At 45.9% G+C, this 27,776-nt stretch overlaps 1 protein-coding gene across 2 annotated transcripts in view; it reads right to left on the bottom strand.

Annotated features, from left to right (window-relative positions):
* Positions 1–27,776, bottom strand: part of SPON1 (spondin 1) — a 269,169-nt gene that overhangs the window by 16,860 nt on the left and 224,533 nt on the right. For both annotated transcript variants that reach the window (XR_009504657.1, XM_059931183.1), the window contains exon 7: positions 4,497–4,561. Coding sequence is in view for 1 of the 2 variants with exons in the window: in XM_059931183.1 (XP_059787166.1) it covers positions 4,497–4,561 (65 nt within the window). In the remaining variant the exon portion in view is untranslated. The remainder of the gene's footprint in view (positions 1–4,496; positions 4,562–27,776) is intronic.

Raw genomic sequence — 27,776 nt, 5'->3', positions numbered from 1 at the left:
CTCAGATGATATGTTAGGAGGCCTTTATAAACTGCTAAAGTCCCACACTTACATAGTCTGCTATTTAGTTAGTTAGGTACAAATTGGGGGATTTCATTTCCTTTCCCCATGCATGCATTTTCTGGCATGTAGGTCATTGCTTTTAGCAGCTTCTTTAAAGACCTGGCTTCTACAACAATTGCAGTCTGGGGAGCTGTGGCATTGCTCACCTAGGGATTAACAGGACACTGTCTGGGGTCTGCCTTCCAGTAACTGCCTGGCAGAGAGCACGGGCATGTGGGCAGAGCAGGACTGCTTGGCTCTGGACCCCTCGGGAGTCCAGCAGTGCCTTGGAGGAAGGCTTCTCTTCCGTTGCCATAGAGACCAACCACTACACCTCTTACCTTCCCATCTCCCTGAGCATGTGGTTGTGGGTCAGGTAGTCTTTCATATCCTGTACTCCCCATGGATGAAGCTATTCATCATGACAACCTAAGAGGACAAAACCAGCTCTACTTGGGAATCCACAGCTGGAGAAACCAAACCAACCCCCACCCAACACACCACCCTGCTACTCTGGCCAGCTGAAGGATGTAACCATCTGAGAACCTCCTGCGTTTTACAAGGCTTATACAAATCATTCTCTGCTAATGCATTTTGGCCAAATCTGTAACCTGAGTGAGGTATCCCCCAGACCCTGGTAACTGTTTCAAGGGGTAGAAAATTTGGGGCAACCGATCCCTGCACAAAACACCGGACCTTAGGTTGGGTGATATGGTAAATTTGACTGTAAAATCCTGGGAACGATTTTATAACACGTTCAGTTACGTCCTGCTCTTTTCTTGTACCCTTGACTGGAAAATTCATCCTCAGGCCCCCCAGCTTGAGGGGAGGAAATGTTTCCTGCCCTCACCTCAAATTGCTTAGGACCCCTGGTGTACCTTCCCAGAGCATGTTGAACTCACTCTTTCCTTGGAGTTCCTTGTTCAATTTCCATCTTCCCTGTTAGGTTCCAAAAGAATAGGGACCATTTTTGTCCTGTTTACAGCTATATCCCGGTGCCTGGCTTAGAACTTGGCATGCGGTAGATTCTCCTCAAATATTTGTTGAAATAAATGAGTTAATCTAGGAAATGAATATGGAGCTCTTAACACTTCCTTTGGCCTTCAGATCTAATTTTAAAATTACCTCGAAGTATTTACTACTTCTATAATAAAAATGCTATTTAAAATAATGAAATGGATAAGAATATATGAGTTTTCTTTAGGAAATGCTAGATATGACTGGAATTCTTTAATTTGTCCAAACCATAATAAAAATTCTTATTCATGCTTTCTTATATGCCATGTCTTCCCATAAAGTATTTTATTAATTTGATCTCATTTTTCTATCTGGGATTTAAATTTTTATCACTTTTCTGGCAAAGAGAATTGATCTGGCCATACCATATAACAATATACTATAAAGTATGATAATTAAAATGGTGTAATATCCAGGATAAGATAGAAATATAGATCAGTGGCACAGGCTGAAGATTCCAGAAACTTTAGATAAGGACTCATACAAAATTGAGGGGGAGAGGAAAGATCATGCAACAAGTGGGGTTGGGCTAACTTAATTGCAGTTTAAAAAAATATGGTATTCACATCTAATATCACTCACACACACACACCCCCCAAACAGCAAAAAGTCAGAGTTAAGTAAAAAACAACCAGATCATAGGAAAAAAAAGTCAAGTTTTTTGATCTGTTAGAGAAACGTTCATTTTCTCAGCTTTGAAACAATAAAAGCAATCACAAAAGTAACTAATTGAATTATATTACAACTAAAAACATCTGCATAATGGAAACAACAGTGTTGAATTAGAAAGGAAAAATGACATGTTAGCAAAAATGTCTCCCTCTAGTTTGACTGACAAATGTTAATATCTATAGTATGTACAGAGCTAGTCCAAATCTAAAAAAAAAAAAACACCACCACAATCCCAATAGGTAAAGGAAAGTTATGAACAGACAATTCATACCAGAAAAATGAAAACCAAATGAAGACACAGAGATATCTTGTGCATTTTTACATTCAGAGAGGCAGCGTGATGTGGGAGAGAACAAAGGGGACTGGAATAGACCGCTGGCTTTGAGCCCTGGTTCCGTCACTTATTAGCTATGTGACAGCAGCTTTGACCTCATCTCCCTTCACAATTACTAATCTGCAAAATGGGAGCATCCTCAGACCCACCCCAGGGCTTTTTGTGAGGACATTGCTTATCATCATGACTGGCACCATAAAAGGACTTGGTAAATGTTGATTTCCTTCTCACTCCACTTTTCCAAACAAAGCTTTCAAAAACACAACGAAAGAAAAGAGGCAATAAAGGATTTTTATGGTCCTTCTAGAGACTTACTATACCATTCTAAGTTACAGATCCATATCAGTGAGACTCAGGTCACTCATATGCTGAGTTCTGTCCCTCTTGTTCGTTTCAAATAATCCTCAATAAAGAGCTTTCAAAGTTGCAGAAACTCAATCTCGACACTAGGCGGTGCTAGAGCCATTCACTAGGCTGAAGTCTGTGTGTCTGGAGGAAGGTTTCAGTGAGGTCTCTGCCTTGGACAACTCTGTTTATAACTTGGAGGCGTCTAGGGCTCCGAGTCCATCCGGTCTGTTAGACCTCTGCGTTCTCTAGTCCAAGGCCAGTCTTCCTTTACAATCCTGGGGACATCAACGGACCTGGGCAGGTTCTACAGGAGACTGGGAGCACCCTGAAACTTCCAGCCCTGATTTGACAGAAAGATGCCTCTGGCCCCCTGGGAACCATGGCTGGGATGATTAAGGGGGCACAGACCCTCCAGAGGCATGATTTCTGGAAAGGGTGACCATGTCTCTATTTCACCTGCCTCTCATCTGTCTCACAAACAGATCTGTCTAAACAAATGTTAATTAATCAGAATGGCTGAGAATAATTAAGGAGACTACAGTCCTTTAGAGGATTCATCATAAGGAAGGGAATAAAATTTATTTTTAAAAGTTCCAGTAATTCCTAACAGTCAGACTTGACTGGAGGAACTGGGTGGTGGAAATTCAGCATTGATTTGCAGGAAACCTGGGCATTTTCTATTCAGGTGCCGGAAGAACTTGTGCAGGATGTGGCTTTTGCTCAGAATTTGTCTTTCCTGTGTCTACCTGCACTCTGGGCTTTTGGAGCCACAGCTTGATTTATTGAGCTAAACAAGTCAGCAGCTAATTTGTTCATTCATGGCTGTCCTTTGAGAAGTGGTCCTGGGGATAAAGATGAAGATCATTGAAAACCAAGTCAGTTTCTCTGGGCAGGACCTCACAAAGTAGGTCACCCTGGCTTTCCACTGGCCTGAGGGAGGCTGGAATCCCATTAACCTCAATAGAGCAGGCTCACAAGGAGGGGCAGGGCTGTTTCTGCAAAACAAAACTTGGCTGCGTGTAGGCTTCCTAATTTGACTTCCTAATGAGATTTGGAAGAGGAAAGGGGAGACTGGGGTATGGGAAAACCAAAGGAAAATTCCTTTCCCTTAACTAGCTGGTAGCACTGAGTGGAGAGGCTTTGGGAATTTGGGAAATCCGAGTGTTTGCGCCATGGATTAATTCTGTTCCACTGGGGTCTCAAGATATCTGAGGGATGGGTGAAGGGTGGGAAGGTGTCCCCAAATATTTTTTTTCAAATCTTCAGAAATTAAAAAAAAAAAAAGCTCCATTGATTTTTTCATCCTCTTGGAGCTACTGCCCAGTCTCTCTTCTTTCACATCAAACTTCACCGAAGAGTTGTCTGTACTCACTGACTCCATAACCTCACTTTCTGTTCACATTTCACCCTGCTCCAGGCTGCTTACCCTCCCCCCATAACTCAGCAGAAAGGATTCCCAGTAAGGTCACTGATGATCTTGATGTTGATAAATCCAGCTGGCATTGTGCAACTCTGGTCTTCCTTGATCTCTCAGCTGCCCTGGACACAGCTCTCCTTCTGAATGCTTTCTTCCCTTGGCTTCCCTGTTACCAAGCTTCCTTCCCCAGTCTCCTTGTTACTCCTTTTTTGCTCCCTTTGCAGGCAAGTCCTCCTCAGCATGAAATGTTGGAGCTCCTCGGGACTCAGTCCCAAGCCCTTGACTCTCATTCTCGAGCTGTCTCTCAACCATGTCCTTGGTGTTGATTGTCTCCCATTCCTTGGTGACTCTCAATTTTATATCTCAGTTTAGAATTCTCCCCCTGATTTTCAAAGCTTTATAGTTAACCGTGTTCTTAACACCTCCAATGTCTGAGCGGGGTCCTCTGCAGTGTTAAAGCCATGGGGGACACAGAGACCAAGCCTGCGTTCCCCGAGGAGGTAGGGGCACTTGGTACTGCACGCGTGAGCAGGGCACCTCACCTGCCCAGCCACCTGAGAGGCAGTGCTGACTTCTACGGCATAACTGGCATGCGGCGGCCAGGAGGCGGGTGGCTCCACGTACAAGGCCAGGCCGGGGGCTGGACAGGGCCCTGTTGCTACTTACACGTTGAGAGGCTGCCAGGCTGGCCACTGAGCTTTGGCTTTGATGACAGTGAGGACCTCATCGCTCTGTAAAAAAGGACCACAGGTATTTAGTGAGGAGAGCTGGGCTCAGGGAGCAAGAGGGCTCTGACATAGTGACGTTGTCCTCCCCCATGCCCTCACCTGCTGCTGAGACTCTACCTGCCCCCGGGTGAGGAGCCCTGGCGTCTCGGCAATCCCAGGAGGTGGGGCTGCGTCCAGGGCGCCTGGTGTGTGCTGGACACCGAGGGGCCCACTGAGCCACCCTTCAGGGTTCCAGCGCAGACCCTTCTCCACAGGAGCCAGGCTCTAACTTGCCCTCCCCCTGGGACGGCCAGACCTCCACATCGTGTCCAGCCTGGAGGGCAGGTCATGCTCTCTGTGTCCAGGCTTCCACTGGGGCCTGCTCCAGCCACACTGCAACCACCATGTGACCCCAAGGGTTGTCACCCCCGAGGCCTCTCCTGCTGTCGAGACTCACATACTGGATCAGACTCCCTTGGACAAGGGAGGGCAAGATGAAGCCTGGGGCCCACACTCCTGGGCCACTCACGTAATCCTGCTCTAGTTTGCTTTGGACAGTGTGTAGGGCACCCTTAAAGCTTGGGGACCTAAAAGAATTTTTTGAGGAAGAATTTGATAATTAACATTTAGAAGGAAAGCCTTAAGTCATCATCGTGGGGAAAAATCAGAATTTTGTTAATCTTGCTTAACTTTACTTCGAGATTTGTTTGGGTTTTTATTTTCAATTACACATTGGGGCTGAGGGCTACCGTAGGCTTTTCAAAGCTTAAGCTTCCACAGGTCCAAATTCAGTTTTGGCTGGGGTTTCCCCAGAGTGGATTCAGCTGGTCCTGGAGCTCCCCTTCCCCGGGCCGGGGCCCAGCAGTGCTCAGACACCACTGTCCACGCTGCACAGAAAAGCCCAGGATGTCACCAGCAGGGGCAGCAAGAGCTTTGTTGCCGAATGAACAGGTTTCTGAGTTCCCGAAGGGCAGAGACTGGCTTGGCTGGCCCACAGCTCTGCCCCAGTCCTTGGAGTTGTTCCTGGCAATAGGTACCTAGCATGTATTTGGGATGAATTGGTGAACTTCTCCTTAGTTGGTGGGTACCTTGCCCAGAAAATCCTATGCAAGGAGGAGGTCAGAGGTGCCTCCAGGCTCAGGCCGCAAGATTAGAAAAAGCCTCTGGTCTGGAGCACCTCGTCTGCAACCAGGGAATGGGTTGCTGGAGCAGGGTGGGGAGCTTAGAGGGGACAGGAGCTTAGCCAGATCCTGCTCGGCTTGGGCACCTACTGATGCTCCTGGTGGGGCGAGGGTAGAAGTGAGGCCCACAGGGCACTGCGTCCCCCCAGAACCTCGCAGCCTGCTCTGAGCTCAGGCTTCCTTGGGGGTTCCCCCTTTTGGTCAGAGGAAAGAATCTGTGGATGCACAGACACCCCCCCACTCACATGTCTGCAGGGAGAGCGTTTCCAAGTCCCAACAGAGCGCTTTACATTTCTCATGGGAGATTTTTTTATTTGTTAAGACTGTATCCCTGACTCACTCCTAATACGCATCTGCTGAGTGACTGAGAGAAGCTGCCTGACATGAAATCACATGTAGACTCGACCTATCTCCCGAAGGCCAGTGCTGGTCTCCTGTGACCTGGGTTTCCTGTACTTAGCTCATACGTTCCGTGTCCCACAGCGAGTTCTTCATCTGCCCCTAGAACACTGCTCTTCCTCAAGTGGACCCCATCGGGCACATCCACCAGCTGCCTGCATTCCTCCATCTCTTACCCCTCACAGCCGTCGGGCCCCAAGATCCACCGCATTCACAGCCTTACTATCTCGAGTCCTTCCACGGTCTCCTCACCAGTTGCCCCGGCTCTAGTATCTTCTTGCTTTTCCCCAGTCCACCCTTGACATTGCTGCAAATCTGACCGTATCCATTGCCTGCCTAAACCCTGCAACAGCTCCCCACAACTTCCAGGGTGATTTCTTAATCCCTGAGTTTTGCCTACGTGGCCCGCATCAGCTAGCTCTTTTCTTTGATTTTTAATTTCAGAATAATACATGCTTTTCGTGGAAAAATTTAGCATCACAGAAGCACACAATGTAAATGTTGAGCATTCTACTTTAGCATGTATCCTGGCTTCTGCCACCTCCTTCTCCAGAATGTTACAGTTCAGTACATGTCATTCCAGACCTTTCACTATACTTAGGTACTATGTGTGTGTGTGCACGTACATTATATACAGCTTTTCCCACAAAAATTGCATCGTATTGAATATCTTATTCTGCACCACGATTTTTACATTTTCTCCTTACTATCATATCATGGGAAACTTTCCATGTCCGTACCTATGGCAATATAACTCCCCTTTTCTTGATTTTTAAAGTGTTAGAGATCTTCAAATTAGGGTAAGCCAGGTCAAGACTTAGAAAAAAAGAAATCCAAGTATGAGATCCAAGTAATGAGGTACTGTCTGGAGACAGTCCTTTTGCCCTTGAAGAAATACTTCACTAAAAAATAAAATCAACGTGGATGGAGTTAAGGGGGCCACCAAGTTAGCTGGCCCTGCAGATGCACCTTGTATTACAAGTAAATCTTGGTTTTCAAGTCCCAACTAATGACAGTGATTTTGCTTTTGCAGCATATAGCTCAACAGAAATTGTTGGGGCCCTCCACTAGTGTTTATTTATGGTGCTGACATTCCATCTGTATTTTTTAGAGCCATGGAAGCTCCAAGGATGGTGGTTCCACGTCTGCAGGCACTAGAACAGCTTCTTCCTGTGAACTGTTTCATCTCATGGTTACGCACCATCTGCATGATCAACAGTTCCTTGTTGTGATCTTTTATGTTAGCCAATGAAATAAGAACACAGGAACATTCTGGAAAATATATTTAAAAAACTAAATATTTTTCTTGAAGCATCAAAATTCTCTAGTAGAACCAAAGCTCTATAGGACTGGAGAGGGTCTGGCTTGTTCATGGCCATATCCAAGTGCTGTGGATACTCAGTAAATTGGTGAAAAAGCAAAGCCACACCATTTTTTGATGTATGTGTAGAATTCCACAGCATGGATGTTCTCTTATTTAACCGGCATTATTGGTGGATATTTAATTGTTTATATAAATGATGCTATAATGAACACTTGTGTACATATTTCTTTGTTTACAAGTTACTGTGTCATAGACTCCCAGGAATGATCAAATGATGAAGCAAATTGACAATTTTGGTAGCACCTACCAAATTGTCCTCCAAATGTGTGTACCAATTGATACTTCAGCAAGAATGTGTATGTGCCAATGTCTTTACAACTTTGGGCACACTGGATACTATCAGTCTTTTTCATCTTTACTAATCCAGCAGGCAGGAAAGTAGCATGGTTGACAGCATAAGCCCTAGAGTCATACCTGATTTCAAATCCTGACTGCACCGTGACTAGCTCTGTGTCCTTTGGCAAGTCTCTGACTTCCCTTAGCCTTCTCATCTCTGAAATAGGGTTAAAAAGTATATCTACCACATGGTGTTATTAGGGGGACAAAATGACATAATTCAAGTAACGTGCTAATAACCGTGCCTGTATTAGCATCAATACTAGCTACTACTCTTATTCTTATTCACATTCAGGCCAAGCTGGTATAAGAACTGATTTGTACTGCCTGAGTACAGAGAATGGAGCACACAGTAGCATCAACAAAGCCACAAGGCCTCAGGAGAATGTCCGCTTATTTAAAGGTTAATGTAGCTGGGTGAGCCTTGGATGGGGGCACTGGGGCTCCAGGTACTTTACATTCTGAAGACTGAAGAATTTAAATTCAGAGTAAGCAACCCAAACTTCAGACTTAAATGAAAAACTGTTTTAACAAGTCTCTAAAGCCCAGAAAGGATCTTTCAAGATCCTTAAAGCCCTTATCCATCTCCCATAGGACTGTTTTCAAAGTATTTCAGGGCACTCAGTTCACGCCTCGTTTGCATGACGTTAGCACTTTCCCAGAGATATGCCAATTAAAATAAAAAACTTCCAAGAAACTACAGGGTACTCATGTCCATCTTCACGGGGATGAGTTCTTCCATTTTGCTTTTGGTAAACATATTGTGAAGATGTTACAACTGTACTCAGACTTCCTCAGGTACCAAATGAAAATTGCATGGCCTACTAAATCAGGCCATGGGCTGAGGTCAGATCCAGAGGAAGGAGGAGTCCTGTGGAGTGGAAACAAGTCTGGGACAGGTCAGGGGCAGAAATCACATGGATATCAGGAGATGTCACGTCTGAGCAGAGCAGAGGGACAGAATGTGAGTCTGGGGGGCCTGGTGGGGGCTGGTGTCTGAACACCCTTACTCCACACTGACCCTCCCATGCCCCCCAGAGCCAGCTCCCAAGGCGGGAGAGCTCCGGCATCTCAGCCGTGCTCACAGAAACAGGCGAGTCTGTCCCCTCCTCCCTGCCTTGCTTCTCGCCTCTTCTCTGTTCCTGCACCTTCCTGGCTCCTGATCTTTCGCCTTTGTCTCCCAGGCCTGAACCACAACCTGTTTCTTCATCCGAAGGCCCCTTTTGCTCCCGGTGGCACTGAAGCTAAGCTTCCTCACCATAGCACGTCCTGCCCCAGACCAGCAGTCTGGGAGTCAGCCCAGCCAACTTGCCTCCTGCCCCCCAAGGAGAGAAATGAGATGCAATCCATGATCAGAGGGGAAGGAATCAAAACAAGTCGAAACAACAACAGCAACAATCTATTGTTTTCATGTGCTAGGCACCTTGTTAATTACCTTATATATAGTATCTTATTAAATCCTTAGGACACGTTCGAAAGGTAGGTATATACTTTTTAATCCTCAGCAATACATTTCTTCGGCGAAATTAGTTACACCGTTAGTCAATGGCAGGTCTACAGTTTAAACCTCAGTCTGGAGACCACATTTGTCAGCCTGTGAACCCAGGTGGAGGGGGCTGGGAGGGTAAGCCGTGGGGCACGAGGGCGGGGTCTCCTGAAAGGTTGGGCCCCACCCCTCCCCCACCCGTGCTTCCGCTGTCCTTCAGGGCGTGTCCTAGCCTACCCTGAGTTCTGAATATTACAGCCATGCCAGGGGGGATTATCATACAGTGTTCACAATACTGGTAATGTTAATGCTGTCCTGAGAACTGGTTTTGATAAAGAGGGGGGAGCACAGGGTCCTTGAATTGGAGAGAAACTGCTGCTACTAAAGAGAAGGAAAGCCGATGACACTAAATGCAGGGGCAGTGATCCACGCGTGCGCACACAGAGACCCCCCCACCCCACGGTGCATTTCCCCATTTATCAGCTTGCTTCTCAGGAAAACCTTGGGAATAGCTGCCATTTCATTTTGCAGATGAGGAAACTGAGGGTCAAAGAGGTCAAGTGACTTGTGAAGACTGCCCAGTAACCATGGTTCCAATACAGATGCGTCTGACCCCAGAGTCCACGCTCCTTCCGCTTTCCCTGACGATGCTTCTTCTCCATCTCCCTCTTGTCCCTCCCCTATTTTGCTTGTTTTTCAGCAAGACCATGGCTGCCCCTGGCTGACAGTTTTCTCCAAGGGGCCCTTGCTTTGAGGCACGGGGTCACCCGATTCCCTCTGGAAGGGCAGCACCTGTCATCCTGTGTAAAGACCCCAGTGAGCAGTGTTTGGTTCCATTATTTGCTCCTACCGTTTCCCAGAATTCCCACTAACCATCCATAAAAAATATCAGTCCTGATGGCTTCCACCTCTGAAGGGGACTTTTTCATCCCTCGGTGAGTGTCCTGGTGATGAGCAGCAGGAAATGAGACACTTTATGAGGCGATAATGGAGCTTTAAGCATCTTTAACATCAATTGCGCCCAGGATGCCTCCCCTCATTTCAACAGCCTCTGGGTTTATTGGGTCATAAATAAAAACAGCTCACATTTGGTGGTGCTCTACAGTTTGCCCGTGGTCTCATGTGGGCTGCACTCTAGCCCTCTGAGGCAGGCAGGCACATGGTCCTCCTTTCCCAGATGTAGTAACTGAGACTCACCTCTCTCTGCTGCCAATGGTCAGTGCCCAGCTCTTAGCTTCCGGACCATTTAATGCAGCTGGTCACTCCCTCTGCCTTGAAACACTTTCCGCCTAGCTCTGGCACTTGCTGCCTCTTAATTTTCTCCTCACCTCATTCCTCTTCAGTCTCCCTTGCTGACCCTCTTCATCTTCCTCCAAACATTGAAGTGCCCCTGTATTCAAGCCCTTGGTGCTCCTCTCTTTTCTATTCACACTGCCTTGGCGATTTCCTCTTGTCCCGTGCCTTAAAATACAAGCTGTGTATACACCGATGACTCCTAAGTTGTCATCTTCACCTCAACCCCGCCTCTGAACTCCAGCCTGTATGTTAACTGTCTTAACACTTTCATCTGGATGTTGAATTCGTATCTCAAACTCAACGTGTATGAAACCAAACTCCTGATCTTCTCCTCCCCAAAGCTGGCCTCTCTCATTCTTCCCATTCCATTAAATGGCAATGCTGTCCTTCTAGTTTCTCATCCTTGATGCTTCTCTCTCTCATACTCCACCTCTGATCCTTCAGCACATCTAGCAACTCCACTTCTAAAATGTATTTATGAGCCAACCACTGTGTGTCACCATCATTAGAGCAGGGGCTGAACTGTATCCTCCCTGTGTCCTCAGCACCATCTTGGTCCAAGCCACCATCATCCTTTGCCTGGATTATTGCAACTGCTTCCTGGCTGGTCTCTCTGCCTCTTCCCTCGCCCTCCTCCAGGCTCCTCCTCACACAGCAGCCACATCGTGCCATCCCTCTGGTCAAAATGCTTTAGTGGCATCACACCGCACAGCCAATGGGGACCTTGCCATGGCCCCCTTGGCCCTTCATGATCTGCTCTGCCCCCCGTTACCTCACTAGCTTCATCCCTTACTTCTCTCCCCCTTGCTCACTTTGCTCCCAGCCGCCCTGGATGTCTTCCAGGCACACTTAGCACTTGCTGCCCCCTGAGCCTGGGGTGCTGTCCTCCCAGACACTAGAGCATGCATTCCTCTGTCTCCTCCAGGTCTTTGCTCAAATGTCACCTGCTCAGTGAGGCCTCTGCTGACCACACTGTGCAAAAGAGCAATTCCCTGCCCCTTCCTCGACCTGGCACACCCCCACTACTTTATCTGGTTATCTTTTCCCTGTAACATTTGTCACCATCCGATATACTATGTATTTTGCTTTCTTTTTATCATTGATCTCCCCCTGCTAGCATAGGCATTCCATGCGGGCAAAGGCTTTTGTCTGTTTTGCTCACTCACAGCTGTACTATCAGTGTTTAGAACATGCTTGATCAATCTTTGTTGTTTGAATGAGAGGCTGTGCTGAGGAAGAGGCTGGCGTCCTTCTGAGCCCCAGGCCACCAGGACTCCACAGCGCAGGATGGAACCAGAGCTGGGTAAAGTGACACTGATGGACCTGCGCACTGAGCTGGCGGGCACTGGAAGAGCCAGTGGAGAGTGCCAGCCAGAGAACTCTGCTAGACCTGCCTGACAGTAGAAGGAGGGGGAAGGGACAGGACACGGAGGCCACCTTAGGAACCATGGTGAGGCTCACAGGCTCTGAGTCTGCCTCAGATGGGCACCCCAGTGACCTGGGCTGGCTGTTGATAAGTGCCTATACCCCACCTTGCTCCTAGGAAGCAGCTGCCATCACAAGTGGCTGTCTGATCGGCTATCTCAAAGCCAGAGAACGTATCTGAAGCCCATTAACAGACCCACAAGAAGATGATGTGGTTTCACAGAAGCATTTCAAATTCAATTTCTTTCTATTTCTTTTCAAACACAGCCTGTAATTCTGATGGGAAAATTGCATAATGCCCGTAGATAATAATTTTCCTGTGAGATGGTTTTGTGAAGGCAGCTTGACATTTCTGAAGCTGGAGAGGAAGGGCCCATCAGAGCCGCCTGGGCCGGCCCTGCTGCCCCTGCACCCACATTTGTCTCTGGCAGGTGGAGGGCTCTGAGACGGGCATCATGCCATGACCTCACAGAGGGGGCCAGCCTTCTGTGTGCCTGTTACCACAGGCATTGGTTTAGCTCGTTCTTTGGTGACCGGCGAGCCAATCCTGGACTTAACCTCATTTTCTGGACTTTCATCGTACCCTTAAGAATGCTTAGGGAAGTCTGCCTCTCCTCGGAGTCAAACAGGGAGCTGAAGGGGTGGGTGGGGCACATCTGTGCCTCCCAGCCCAGCCCCTCATGACCCGATCTTCCCACGCTCTCCTCCCCACCTTCTGCCCTATCTCCAGCAATTAGAAAGACGTTAGTGCTGGGGTCAGAGCGGAGAAGTAAAAAAGGGGCCGGGCCAGGCGAGATTCTGACATCACACAGGAGAGAGCACGCTAAGCCGGGCTGTCTGCCGCCCAACAGGCGAGGGCTGCAAGGAAGCCCAGCTGGAGCCAGGGAGGGAGGATGAGCCGGGCCAGGTCTGGCTGAAGGTGCCTGCAAGGCAACCTGTAGGGGCAGCACCCCTAACCCTGCCCCTTGGGAGCATCTCTGGGGGTCTTAAAGGCGCAGCATTCAACACCCCTTACCCCCTCTTCCCTGTCTCCCCCTCCCCGGCTTCCTCTGAGGGCAGCTCCCATCCTGTTCTGGAAGCCACTGTTAGGGCAGGGGCTGGACTGTGTCCCCCCTGTCTCGCCAGCACTGGCCTGGTCTGGGGAGGTATACAGGGAATGATTAAGGAATGAATAATGGGTTAGTTTATTAAAGAATTAATTCATGACAAGCTGGAGGAAGCCTCTGGCCTTCTCTGCCCTCCCAGGGAGTCTTAGGGGAACTGCGAGTGCTACGGGACTCAGATGCTGCTGGAGCGCTTGTGAGTAGCAGGGTGAGGATATGATTCACGTGTTTAGAGGGTTCTGCTGGCTGCAGCGGGGGAGTAAAGTGCAGGAGGGCAGGGGGAAGCGGGAGACCAGACACTGGACCACGAGAGAGCAATGGAGCGGGTGGGAAGATGTCAGACGCAAGACATTATTTTAAAGGGAGAAGCAACAGGATCTTCTGATGGACTGAAGGTGGGGTGTAAAACAAAGAGGGGTCAAGCATGACTCCGAGGGAAGGTGTCATATAGGCAGTTGGATAGATGAGACTGGAGTTCAAGGGAGAAGTCCAGGCAGGAGATAAATTTGAAAGTCACTGGTGTGTAGGTGCTAGTCAAAGCCACAAGGCGGAGTACCTGGGCAGTGAGTGGAGACAGACGAGAGGGTGAGGGAGAGGGAACAGCCGGAAGGGCAGGAGGACACTAGGACCTGCCCCCAGGACCTCTTCAGAGCCCTTGTGCTGCCCTTGTACTGTCCCCTGCTGTGCCCCCCTCCATCCACGTGGTCCCCTGCTGTCCCCATTGTCCCCGTCCCCACTGCCCCCCTCACTGCCTGTACAGCCCCCGACTGCTGCCAGCCCTGCTACTTGCTCACTGCTGCCAGCACTGCCCCTGCTGGTCACTGCTGAAAATTCAACTGAAGCCGGTTTAGGAAAGACAAGGAAGCGAGGTGGTGGAGCCAGCAAGCCCAGACAGCTATTTTTGAGGAGTCGGCTGGGAAGGGGAGTCAAGAAAAACAGCGGCAGCAGGAAGGACATGCGACTGTTTCTTAGAAGATGAGCGACATTAGGGCAAGTTTGGAGAAAGGTATAAACCAATACAGAAGGAGAAATTGCTGTTGCAGGAGAGAGAGGAGGTGCACTTGTAGGACTAAGGTCCCTGAAAAGATGGGAAGAAGTGAGATCCAGACCCAAGATGGAGGGAGGGCAAGAGGACGGAGGAGGAAGGCAGAGGACAGTAGCTACTGATGCTCGATTACAGGCATTGCTGGGCCCATGTGAGGATTCATTCATCCAGCAAATAACAACTGAGCCCTTACTCTGTGCCAGGCTCGGCTCTGGGTGCTGGAGATAGAGCCCTGAACAAAAGAGACACCAATCAATCCCTGCCCTCGTGGAGCTTTCCTCTTAGAGCAGGAGGCAGACCGAAACAAAGGAACAGTGATGGGTGTGCAAGACTTGAGTGGGTCTCTGGGGAAAATAATGCGGGGGTGGGGGTCGGGGGGTGGGCGGTGAGAAGGAGGCCAGAGTCGGATGGGGAGGGATGTGGCAATTTCCAATAGAAGTATAAGTGCTAGTGCATATGTAAAGGACCAGGAAAGAATTCTAATAAGATGAAAATATACCTTACATACTAAAGTAAGGTCTTCAAAATTTTAAAAATAACGTAACCATATTATAGGAAGTTAGAGAAAGGGAAAGACAGAGAGAGACAAGCAAAAAAGAAATACCCATAATCCCACCATCCTAACCCAGCAGCTATCATCAATTAGTATGTTTATTTCTATATTTGTGTCTTCATCACATAGTTGAGATCATAGCTTACACACACACACACGCACATTTTCCTTATCCCTGCCATTTCCTTGTAACAAGGGAGCTAGACTATTATACAAACAGATTATTAAACAAACCATTCCGTACCTTGCTTTCGAATTTAGTATGTTTTAGAGATAATTTCATTACTGATATAGCTCTTTCAATGATGAACCCAAAGACCACATAGCAATATAAAAGTACACATGTATATACTTTTGTATCTTTTTTTAAACATTCCTATATAATCTTTTGGGCTCATCATCTATTTGTATAATAATCTAGCTCTCACGTTACAAAGAAATGGTAGAGATAAAGAAAATGTGTGTGCATGTGCATGTGTGCTTTTATTTCTATTTGCCTAAAGTATCTCTGGAAGGAACATAAGAACTTCACAAAGACGGGGTGCCTCGCGGGGAGAGGAACTGGGCAACCAGGGAGCAAAGAAAACAAGACTTTTCACTGTATAACTAACTCTACATTGCTTTTGAATTTTGAGCCACGCAAATATATTGCCATTAAAAAAAAATGGGAAGAAAAAGCCACTCCAAGGCTGTTCCCCATGGTTTTCTCATCTGGAGAAATATCCATGAAGGCTTTGGAGGAAGTGTTTGTGAGGCCTGCACTGTGGGCGAAGGGGGGCGGAGCAAACATCTAGAGGTAATGGGCCGGGAGCCAGAGCAGCGGCCGAAAAGGTGACAGAAGCCCCAGCGCAGGGGCAGAATTGATAAGACATCTGATGGATTCTTTACTTGACAATTTTAAAGCCTGTTAGGCTTTGTTAGGTTTTATTTTCTTTGAAATAGAAGCCGTTTCAAAAAGAAACCAGAACTCCCCTGCACACCAACACCTCCCTCTCCTTCTCTCTTTCCCCCAAAGAAGCTTCTGACCCAGGTATTCTACTGTCAGCCTGTTGTGCTGGGTCCTTATATATAATAACATTTCGCTTCATCATCTCCCTCCATCCACTGATTTCCATAAAAAGCTTTCAAATTATTAAGCAATGAGGCTCTAAGTGACCTGGACGAGCGAGAAGCAAGCATGCCTCAAGGTGCTCAGCACGTTAGCATCAAATAAGGTTCCAGAAGTGCCGCTTTCTTAAATGGTGCCATTTAAATGCAAAGGGACAGCTCAATAAGCTGTAAAAGCTTAACTCTTTCCCCTGAGACTCCCAAATACCCACGGAGGTTTGGGGAGAGACTGGGGAGGGAAAAGGAGAAATTGTGTGTCCAGATGACACTGAAGGGGTGTCCCTACCAGGAAGTTAAGGTCACACACACACACAGGCTGGTCTCTTGCCAGGCTTCCCCTGGTAACAGAAGGTGCCCTGACTGTGAAACTCCCCTTCTAGTTATTGTTGTGGCATCACGGAGCAGGGGTTAAAGAGTGGTGTGGTGGAATAAGGCAGACCCAAGTTCAGATCTCGGCCCTGTCCTTTATGTGCTGTGTAAGTTTGGGGAAGTCACTCATCCTTTCTGAGCAGGTTCCTCAGTGTGTAAAACATGTATTTATGGAGCTCCTTCTAAGGTCAGAGACTGTGCTGGGCAAAGGGCATAGGGCAGTGGACAAGGTGACATGGTCTCTGCTCTTGGGCGGTATGTCCACTAGTCGGTGTGGAGGATGAAAGGAGTGGACCCATTTAAAATACAGCCGTTCCAGGGAATTCCCTGGCGGTCCAGTGACTGAGCTTCCACTGCAGGAGGCGTGGGTTTGATCACTGGCCAGGGAACTAAGATCCCGCAAGCGGTGCCGTGCGGCCAAAAATTAAAAAAAAAAAAAAAAAAAAAATACAGCCATTCCAGAGGACCTGTCCTGCACGTCTTATGTCTCAACCTCTGAACTGGACCAAACCGCCCTGCCTACATTCCAAGAAGTCAGCAAGAATGAGACTCTCCTGTTGAAAGGCCTCGTTCATTTTTACCTAGTGGACCACTTCACCTGAACTAGGAATCTAGCTTTGCTTGTCAGCACCAATGAACTCTTCTTAAAAATAACTTACCTCTTCTTCTTTTTTCCAATAGAAACCCTGATTCTCTCTCGTGTAATCAGGACACAATTTGGGTTTCTACCTGAATCTGTGTACCCCAAATTACAATTCTTTAATCCTAAATAAATGCTTTGCTTCTTGAACTGGTTTCTTGTTCTTGAGGCTGACACTGGGCACGGGGCATCGGGCAGCAGACACAGCAACAGAGTCCCTGCCCTTGTGGGGCGTGTCCTCTAGTGGGTTAGTAATAACACGTGAGGAATGAATGAGATAAATGTAAGTAAAGGGCCAGGTGAATGGAAAGGAAAAGGGAAGCTGTGACTACTTAGTTATATTCGAATGTCCCCACCTCCCTTCTGTCAGTGTAATCTCCCACTTCTGCCTGACCTACCTTCCAGCCTAATCTCCTAGTTCCCTGCCATGCCCAGGGACTTCTCAAGACTTGCGAGTCCCTTTGCCTGGAATGTCCTTATCCCAGCCCCCTGAAGCACCTCCCCCTTGGAAAAGCCTTTCTTCCTTTTTTGAATAGAAATTTATATATTTAAAGTGTACAACATGACGTTTGTACATAGTAAAACAAGATATACATAGTAAAACGATCACTACAGTCAAGCTAATTAACATGTCCATCTCCTCACATAGACGCCTTTCTTTTTTGTCATGAAAGCACCTGAAATCTACTCTCTTAGCAAATTTCCATTATACAAAACAGTACTGTTTACAACAGTCATCGTGTGGTATGTTAGACCTCTAGATTTATTCATGCTACCCATTTATACATCCAACTGCAACTCTGTGCTCTTGGACCAACATCTCCCCATTTCCCCACCTCCCTGCCTCTGGTAATGCCTTCTTGATGGCCCAAGGTTCTCAGATTGTCCTTTTTCATGACTTCAATCATATTGCATGATTTGGCCGCCTGGCTTGCAGGATCTTAGTTCTCTGACCAGAGATCGAACCCGTGCCCCCTGCAGTGGAAGCGTGGAGTCTTAACCACTGGACCACGAGGGAAGTCCCCATGTTGCATGATTATCTGCTCACTTCATTTGTTCACTTATGTGTTTTTCCCTCCAGAAGGTGTCTAGTAAAGCACCCGTCTTATAGTAGATGCTTGATGAAATATACTGAATGTTCAGTAAATGAAAGTGTTTATTCCCAAATGTTACGTGTGAATTATCGGAAGATCTGGAAATTATTACTGCCCCCTAAAGAAGCATTCATAGAACTTTGTGATTTTCACGCCATGGACATATTACAGGTTTACATAGTAATTCGCAGCAGAGGTAACTGGATGCCTCCTGATGTTCTTCTTTCTCAGAGTGAGGTCTGAGGAGCCCTAGGGTCTGTGAAGACATAGTTAGGGTCTCTTAGTTCTCTATGGGATTGTAAACATTTTATATTTTTATGACAATTTAAAAAATCAATTAAAGCATATTATAGATGACCTTGAAGATCTTATAATCAAGCACCGCCAGGCAATTTCAGTGGCCGGGATGCATTTGTGTTTACATCCTATTGCTGCTCTCTACAACTTTACTGTGCGCTAGTGTGGTGGCCTGTCTTCCTCTGCCCAGATCCCTCTTCAGCTGCTGAAAAAGATGCTAAAAGTTGGCCCTTAGCTGTCAGTTCTTTTGGGGGGGATTGTGTTGCCTGGATAAAACCACCTCATGTGATGTTGGCAGATGCCTTCTTTGGGCCTGCAACCAGCTCAACTTCTCCCTCTGTCTGTTTCTCCTTCCTCCTGCTTCCTTCCACAGGAGTGGCTCCCAAGAGCGTTCCCCAATTACTTCGGCTAATCTTGACTCAGTCTACTGCCCAGAGACCCCAGCTGCTATAGTTAGTGGACAGAAAGAGAGGCAGAGTTAACAAATCAATGACATTCTCACCAGGTAAAGCCCAAATGCTACGTGTGATGTCGGTGGATGGGAGAACAGTGGGAGAAGTGAGTGAGGCCAAAGGACCACGGTGCATGGCCTCACCAAACCCTGAAGGACCACGGCAGGGCAGTCTGCATTGAATCCAGATTGTGAACAGTCATTTAATTTCAGCAAAACAGCATCACCCACCACATTAAAGCAATGCTCCTAATTAGCATTTTAAAAGGTTTGTAGTTTTATTTGTGTTATTATTACTATCGTTATTTTGCTTTTATGGTCACGGGAGAGCTATAAGCGTTAGGAGTTAATATCTAGTTATCTTTTCACATAGTTAAATAATAATATGATGAAAATAATTAAAATTCAACCCTGAGGGTTTGTGAGCTTATTATATGTGCTCTTTAAAAGAGGTCCATACATTACTCCAGTTTGGGAATTATCCAGTTTTGCAACAGCATGGTATGAAGAGCTTGGGTTTTGGAGGCTCTGTGGCTTAACTGTGCAACCCTAGATGTGTTACTTAATTCTGTGAGCCTTGATTTTCTCATCTCTAAAATAGTCTAATAAGATCTACTTTATAGGCTTGTTGCAAGATATAAATGAGCTACCACTGAATGTGGAATGCTTGCACAATTCCTGACACACAGTAAATGCTCAATAAATAGCAGCAGGCAGGAGAGGCCTAACAGTAAAGAATGCACCTCTTTCCAAGCCCTTTCCAACCTGGAAAAACTCTGCTGTCTGCCTCCATCCCTGCAAGACAGCTGGAGGATCTGGTTTTAGGTAAGTGACTTCCAATAGAGAGTCGGAGTTAAATTTGCTTAAAAGCTAGCAAGCAAACAAACACTAAAGCCCCAAGGCCTTCAAGTAAAAGGTTAAAAATAAAGAACTAAGAAGAGGTATGGTCTAAATTGAAATTCAGAGAATTTTACACTCAAGGACCACTTAATTGATGAAATAAATATTCCTATGGTAGGCTAAATAATGGTCCCCAAAGATACCCACGTTCCTGTGAATGATACCCGGGAACCTGTGAATGCTGCTTTTTATGTCCAAAAGAACTTCACAGATGTGATTAAGTTAATGATCATGAGATGGGGAGATTATCCTGGATTTTCTGGGTGGGCCCTAAATCTAAATGTCCTTATTAGAGGGAAGCACAGGGAGATTTGACTACAGAAGACGAGGTGGCAATGTGAGGACAGAAGCAGCGATGGGAGTGATGTGGCCACAAGCCAAGGAATACCAGCAGCCGCTGACGTCCTCGAAGGGATGAAAAGCCTCCTGGAACCTCCTGAAGGAGCTAGCCTGGCCAACACCTTGATTTTAACCCTGTAAGCCTCATTTTGGACTTCTGCCCTCCAGAACCGGAAGAGAATAAATTTGTATTGTCTTAAGCCACTAAATCTGTGGTAATTTGTTATAACAGCAATCAGAACTAATACAATCCTATGGGCCCTACTTGCCCTTTCAATTAGTGAATCTAGTGAAAATGAAATAACTAAGACCAGTGGTTAGACAGGAGGAGTGGAGGGGGCATAGCTGTTAGATTCTGAAGAGCTGATCTGAATCCTGTCTCTCCACATTCTGGCTGTGTGACCTCAGGCCCATCAGTCATCTTTTCTGAGCCTCACTTTCCTCCTCTGTAAAATGGGACTAATGTTAACTCATGTTGTGAAGATTAAATATTTATGAACCATAAAACTATGTGAACAATTTTCATTATTATTATTACCGTTTCAAAAAAAAAAAGTCCAAAATGAAGATTGTAATCAAGATTCCACCTCTTAGGAAGATGGCCCTAATGAAGCCTAAAATGTATATCTAAGGAGACCCCGTGCACGTTGGATTTAGGCCTGGTTTTGGAGCACAGTGCTGAGAAATCTCAGTTCTTAGACCCCTGTCTGTAGTTCCTGCTGCACTTCACCACACTTAACCCATGGCCCACCTGCATTTCCTTACTTTTGCAATCCAGGTTGTGTGTGGAGAGAATGCCACTTAGACTTCTCTCTGATGTGATGCTTTATTTTCTTTAAAAAGAAAATATCAATAATCCAATCATCTCTAACTATTGGGCAATTTTTCTGTAGTTTTCGTTTCCTGAAGGATAAATCATGGAGATAATCCATGCTTGGAGCTATAACAAAAAAAAAGCTATTATTTTTCAAACTCAAGACCATTCGCATGTATCCAGTCTATCTTCCAATCTCCCAAAGCAAAAGGGAGAAAATAAATAGCTGAGCAGTTTGAAGTTGGAGCCTATCAACAATTTTTTTTTTCCCCATTTGTATTCAGTTGAGCATTTCCTTACTCAGGTAGTAAGAAAAGAATTGCTGTTTTGATTGAAACTATGTGTAGTTTTAATATAAAAAAAACTTTATGATTGACTTTTCCATATTACAAAAGTGTGTCCATTGTAGATCATTTACAAAATAGAGACAGGGAAAAAAGAATAATATAAAAACAACCTGTAATCCCACCACCCACAGATAACCACTGCTACTTTTTCCATTTTAAGCCGATAAAAAAACCCACTTCAGTGTACCTGAGTGTGACATTCATGGAATCACCAAAGCAGCTTAATTCCATTGATAATAGGAGCCTGGATTCTATCTTCTTCCATGTCATTGGGCCTGCTGCGAGTGAGTAGACCTGGCCTAATAAAACTCACAGACTGTAGTCTGAACAATCATAGGGAAGAGCTTCTATCAGCTGCACTCTGAAGAACCTCACCCCCACCCCAGCCCACCATGCCTTTAGATTAGTGCAAGAGCCTTGTAACTCCCGTTTTATTCTCCCACTCCCCCCTCCAACCCATTATGGGGCCCTTTCTAAAGCATTCATTTGACAGGCCACTCCACGAAATTCTCCCTCTGGCTTTAGGGATAAAGTCCAAATTTTTTAGCATGGAACACAAGGCTTCATTCTTTGGCACTACCTACTTCTTCAGCCTCATATCTACCCTTCGTGCCATTCACCACCATCCTCATCTTCATCCTCATCACCAAACCAGTCACCAAGTACTGGGTGTGGTCTATGCTCTAGGTACCATATTGGGCATGTTCCATATGTTATCTCATCTCTATGCCAACAGTCCTATAAGGTGGGGTTAATGGATGAGAAAACTGAGGCTCAGAGAAACCCAACAGTTCTCTCCTGTGCACACAGCTAATAATCAGAGGAGCCAGAATCTGAGCCCAGGGTCCTCTGATGGCAAAGCATAATTATCAGGATACCTGTCTCCCTACTGAACTGCTTGCAGTTTCTAAACTAGATATGCTTTATTTCAAACTTCCATACCTTTGCATAAACCACCATCTCCCTGAGGTGTCTTTAGCCCTTTCTCACCTAGATAATGCCTCTCTGTCCTTTAGAATGCAGCTCAAGCCTTTGGTTTAGTGTAGCTGCCCCCTCTCTGTGCTTCCAGGGTATCCTATGTTGACCTCAGTCATGGGACCTACCTCACTGAACTTCGGTTACCCTTTTCCATATCAAGTATCCCCTCCCTCCCCTTTCCCCCACTGAGAGTGCCTCAGGGGGGAGCAACTGTGTCTTATTCATCGTATATCCCTCTTCCCCCCTCTCTAGCCCAAGATTTGGCACAAGGAAGATAATAAATAAATGTTTGTTTAATAAATGAATGAACGAGCAGCAGCTCCTAGAGCCTTCAAACAGGCTTCAAGGGATCGAAACTTGCTTTGCTTATAATGTTCCTGCCAGAAGGGGCTCAGAGATATAAGGAAAATGAAACCCAGAAAAAATTCTTCTCTGCCAGATCCCTTGCTGGATGAAAGAGCCCATCATTTGTAACTAACTGCTGATCCTCAGTTGTGCAGAAGGGAGCTGCACCGATCTTTTTTTGTTATGTTTAATCCTTGTCACCTATATATTTTGTGATCCAGATAAGGTCCAGTGGCAGGTGAAGTGTAACTGAATATGCCACCCTGAAATATGCCTCTTTGGCATAAGGATTATTTTGAGCTGATTATTTTGAGAAACTGCAGACACAGGAGAAGCTGTGAAAACAGAGTAGAGGTTACCCTTCTGTAAGAGAAATTTACATTATAAAGGGAAGAGCTCTATTACTAGAGATCACTTTTTTATCTGAGGACTGATCTGCATGGCAGGGCAGATTTTGTTTACCATACATTTCCTCTTCTCATCTTCCTGTGAATTGTCTTCCTCCCCTATGAAGCCCCAGACCCTTATCCTTTTCCCTAGCTCAGGATAGTATATAATCCTCAATTACCTGGCTGCCTTCTGAGTCTCATATCTTTGTGGGACTCCCTTTATGTATATACTTGTATACGTATGTATGTAATTAAAATTTTTTTTTTGCTCCTGCTAATCTGTCTTTTATTATGGAAAGTGGGGAGGGTATCAGCCAAGAACCTAGAAAGGTAGAGGAAAAATTATTTTCCTCCCTTACAGAGGGAAACTGGCTTTGGAAATTCTTGAGAAGCAAAGAACAGAAGGCAGAAGGGAGAACACTATGTCTAGCATCTACATGGATTGGGATGGGGAGTTAGCAGGGCAGGGGACTGGAGATGAGTGGGGAGACAGGACTAGGGGAACTCTCACCCAGTTTTCACATTCACAAAAGCCTCAGATTAGAGTCTGGCATGATCGCCAGAGATCACAGAGATACACCAACAGAACTGAATGAAGCAGCTCACCTTACAACTTCTAATGTGTCCTACTACTGACCAACCCCATCTATGGTGAAGTATAAATGCATATTTTTATAACTCTTGTAAATTACCTTGAGATTAACACAACTTTATTGCATGAAAGTCTTGTATTAAAGCATTACCCCGATTTTGTCAATCCTGTTATAGTGTTTTCCCCACTTTTTAATATGCCAAGAGCTTCTTTAAAAAAATGGAGGTAATGACTTCTGAGTGGCCCTGGCTGTGTTGGAGGGTCTGAGTGAGACCTCTGCATCTTGGGCAGTAGTTTGATTTTGAGGGATAAGTAAAGGCAGGTGGTACAGCGGTGGTTTAGAGTTATCTGGCTCATGAGAGTTGATTATCCACATCTCTTCCCAGCTCTGTGTTCAGCGACATCACACTAGTAGCTTGATATTGGCCGTGTTGGGAGTATTTACACCATGGAAATTGGCAAACGCTATAAATCAGAGCTTTTTCTTTTTCCCCAGAGCCAATTGCTAATCATTTACTAGCCCATCATTGGTGGTAGGAGAGGAGATGGCAACCTTAAGCTGGAGGCCAATGGTATTTTTCTGACCTTAGAATGGTGAACATGAGGGAGAGAAGACTCAGGACACTTACTGGGTGTCAAGATGTAGGGAGCATCCGGATCTGTGGGCAGGGGCTGTGTGTCAGTGCTTCCCAAACTGGTTGTGCTTCAGAATCCATTGAGGACTTTTCAAGTCTATTTATGTTCAAGTCTGACCTCAGAGCTACTGAATTCGAATCTCTGGGTGGGGCACAGGAGGTTTTTAAATGTTCTCAAAATGATTCTGGTCCCTGGAATGCCACAAGGGATTCTTTGTCATGTGTCTCAAGACATTAAGAAACCTCAAAAAGAAGATGATGAGGTGCAATCTCTGAAGACACAGATTTCCTAAACAGGTTCCCTGTCTCTTCATGTAATGCCTCTGTCACCTGTCACAGGTTGGTTGGATCTGGGTTATGATGGTGATGGAGAGAGTGGTGCAGGGCCTGAACAAGGAAGAGATTGAGAATGTTATAATGGAAAAAGGTGTGCTTTGAAAAGGTTCTTTTGTGCTTATATAAAGCTTTACCAGACATACTCCTTTGATTTGGGTTTAGGCCATTGTATCACCCGCTACTGAGTTCCCAACGGACTTCACGGGGCAATAAGATATCTTATGGGATCCATATGACTCCAGCACCCATTGCAGCTGAAAGTGATCCAAATCCCAGCAAAAGCTGCTGACTTGGGTTGGAGAAGACAGTGATCCCAGGGCCAAAATCTTCAGTGAGGTCTGGCAGTGACCAGAAGGCTGGTAGGTGGCAGAGACTGGGGGGATAGAGGCTGGTATGGCTGGGTGTGAGGAGCCTCAAAGGAGCATGGTTCTTTCCATAAGATGGGGTGTAAGGAGGTGATGGAAACGAAGTAGAGCCTGACGCCTCCTCTTGCCTTGTGCTATGTGGGATGTGAGTGGACAAATGCCCTTCCCTTGGGAGGGTGGGGAGGGGCACATAGACACCAGGTTTTTCATAAGGGGGAGATGGAGAGAGAGCTGTGTGATGGGGTTAGGGAGGTAGAGGAGCTTTGAAGGACACATTAGGACCATCCAGATATTTTCCACTGCCCTGAAATGTCAATGAGTCCCCCCAGAGTGGGGATCTGGCTTTCCCCACCATGGCTGTCCTGCTATATAGTATTGTGTATCAGTTGCATCGTTTATCACAGTACTGTAATGTTAAAAAACTGTGTTTATGTTCTATGTCCAAATTCCAGGTGTGGTGAAAACAGCCTAGGCCTTGAAAGGTGACAGGCCTAGGTCTGAATTCTGACTCTTCCCTTTTCTAGCAGTGAGGCCTTTGGCAAGTCATTTCACCTGTCTGACCCTCAGTTTCTTCATGTGTAAAACGGATGTAGTAGCTCTACCTTCCTTTTGGGTTGCAGTGAAGAATAAATCAGATATTGTCTGGAAGTTCCCACTATACTGTCTGAGATATGGCAGGATCTCAATAATACTTGACCCTCCCTCCTTGACTGAATCATCTTTGTTTCTTCATGATCTGACACCATTCACGGTTTCATGAAGGTGCACAAAATATGTTGGCTGAATGAATGAGTTGGTTGAAGGAATGAATGGGATAAGTGAATAAATGAATGAATGAATTAATGCTAATTTGCAGAAAGATAGGTTGTTGAGAACATTGAAGGCACTCATCCATGGCTGAAAGGACTTCTCTTGCTATTCTTTTAAGTATTTAGCCCAGGCCAGGTCCTCTGTCCTGTTTAGAGGTCAAGGCCATTCCTTTGTCCTGACCTTGGCATAAAGAGCCGTGAAAAGCTTGTAGTTTTTTTTCTATTTTAATCCTTCTCTCCATTTAAAGGACTCTATTTTCTCTGGAAACAGTGGAGTGAACATCCCCAAGATAATGGGTAGTAACATTAACATTACCACCACTGGCATGATCCAGATATTATTCAATTAAAGTAATAACTCCTAATGCAGGATGAATTGTTTTTGAATTGTTTTTATCTTAAGAATCCAATTCAGCCATTGGCTCACCATCATATTCAGATGCCAGAAATTACCTTTAAGTCATAGATCTGTAATGTGATGTTGAAATGGATTTCTAATTATATTTTATGATGTTATATTATAGACTTTTTAAGGTCAGAGTGTTTAGCTTGTTGTGTTTTCATTTTCTATCACCAGGCAATTTGAAATCCTTTTCAAATACATAATGAACAAAATTAGAAATTTGGGGAGCAAAATCACTTCAAAGGAGTGCTTAAAAAACCTAACAATGTCACCTCAGTAAGGGTAATAATAAAAGACTATCACTGTTACTTAACTTTAATACTGCCTTCTGAAGACAGAGATGGGAAAGAAAAATCACCGTCCCCTAGTGGAATTCAAGAGCTTTGTCACCTAGGATGTTGGCTGGACCATGTCCAGTGTGTAGTCCTCTCCTTTCCTGGCTCAGGACCTTGATTTTGGTGGTGTGTGCAAGGGGGTCAACCAGAGGAACTGGCTCCTACCACCCAAATTCTCAAGGTGTAGAAGAAATGCTCAACAGTGAGAAATAGGAAAGTCAAGTGGACTTTATGTAAACCCATGAGTCCTTGGGTAGCATGACCGCCACACGTTGGAAAGTCCTTTTGAGAAGCCATAATCTTAACAGAATATTGACTGGGAAGCACAGAGTTGAGGCAAGGGGTAGAGCTGAATGGTTTTAATGGACAGAGTCATGGAGCTCTCTTAGGCAAATGCATTCACCCCCATTAGGAGGACAGACCTGCCTTGTAGATCAAACATCATGTCAGCTAGCCACTCTCTCTCGACGCACAGAAGACCTTCACAAACTCCTTCTCTTTGACCACGCTCTTTCTAGAGGCCATGCTGACCACTCCCTCGTATGTACATCTTCCTTCAGCCAGGCTACAATACGATACAAATAGCTGGCAGTTCTACAACAAATATTTGACTTTAGAGGACACATCCTAGTTGTGATGACTGGAATTTGGCCATCACCCGCTCATAACCAGATCTCAGGGATACCTCTTTTTTATTTTTTGGCTGTGCCGCGTGGCATGTAGGATCTTAGTACCCCGACCAGGGATCGAACCCGTGCCCCCTGCAGTGGAAGTGAGGAGTCTTAACCACTGGACCGCCAGGGAAGTCCCTTAACGGCACTTCTGCACATGGTTTAACCGTGACCTTCTGCGCTGGTTCATCCTCCTCCGGCTCTTAGGGAGTGCCCGCCTGCTCTCCTCATGGCCGTGTCCCCTCGACACTGCCCGATACACACTGTCCGCCCTTTCATTTAGGCAGAGTGACTAGGACTAGGATAAATTCAGACTGTGACGGCAAAGCTAACTGTTAAAGTTTTCTAGCGAAGGATGAATTTCCTTCTGCTTTTTAATAAAGTTGAATGCAACCATAGAAGGTAGGAACACTGCAGTGAGAAAGAAATAGGAAAGTGCCATAAATTAATATGTGGAAGAAGAAATCTATATTTTTCCGGTTTCTTCTAAGTGCGCTAGATGGACGGCATCCAGCACAGGTGGCAGTGGGTTGGGGACAGGCTGGGGAGCAGGATGGCTTTCTGCACCCACCCAGCACGAAAAGCCCTAGAAGGCAGTAACAATTCAGGAAAAGCCCCAGAGGAGGGCAAATTCCTCCTCAGCTGAGATGGGGCTCAGTTGCCACCCATCCCACTGAGTGCTTCGTTCACTTTCCACAGCCCAGAGCAGAATTCAGTCCTCCACTGTTGAGAATTCATGAAACAGAAAAGTTATTCTATCCAAATTGCCAACAGACAGAGCTCATTTCAACCTCGCCTGCAACTGGGAAAACAAA

The sequence above is a fragment of the Balaenoptera ricei genome, chromosome 8 (genome assembly GCF_028023285.1).
Source record: "Balaenoptera ricei isolate mBalRic1 chromosome 8, mBalRic1.hap2, whole genome shotgun sequence".
NCBI lineage: Eukaryota > Metazoa > Chordata > Mammalia > Artiodactyla > Balaenopteridae > Balaenoptera > Balaenoptera ricei.
The sequence above is the reverse complement of the archived record's forward strand: the minus strand, read 5'-3'. Positions and strand labels throughout refer to the sequence as shown.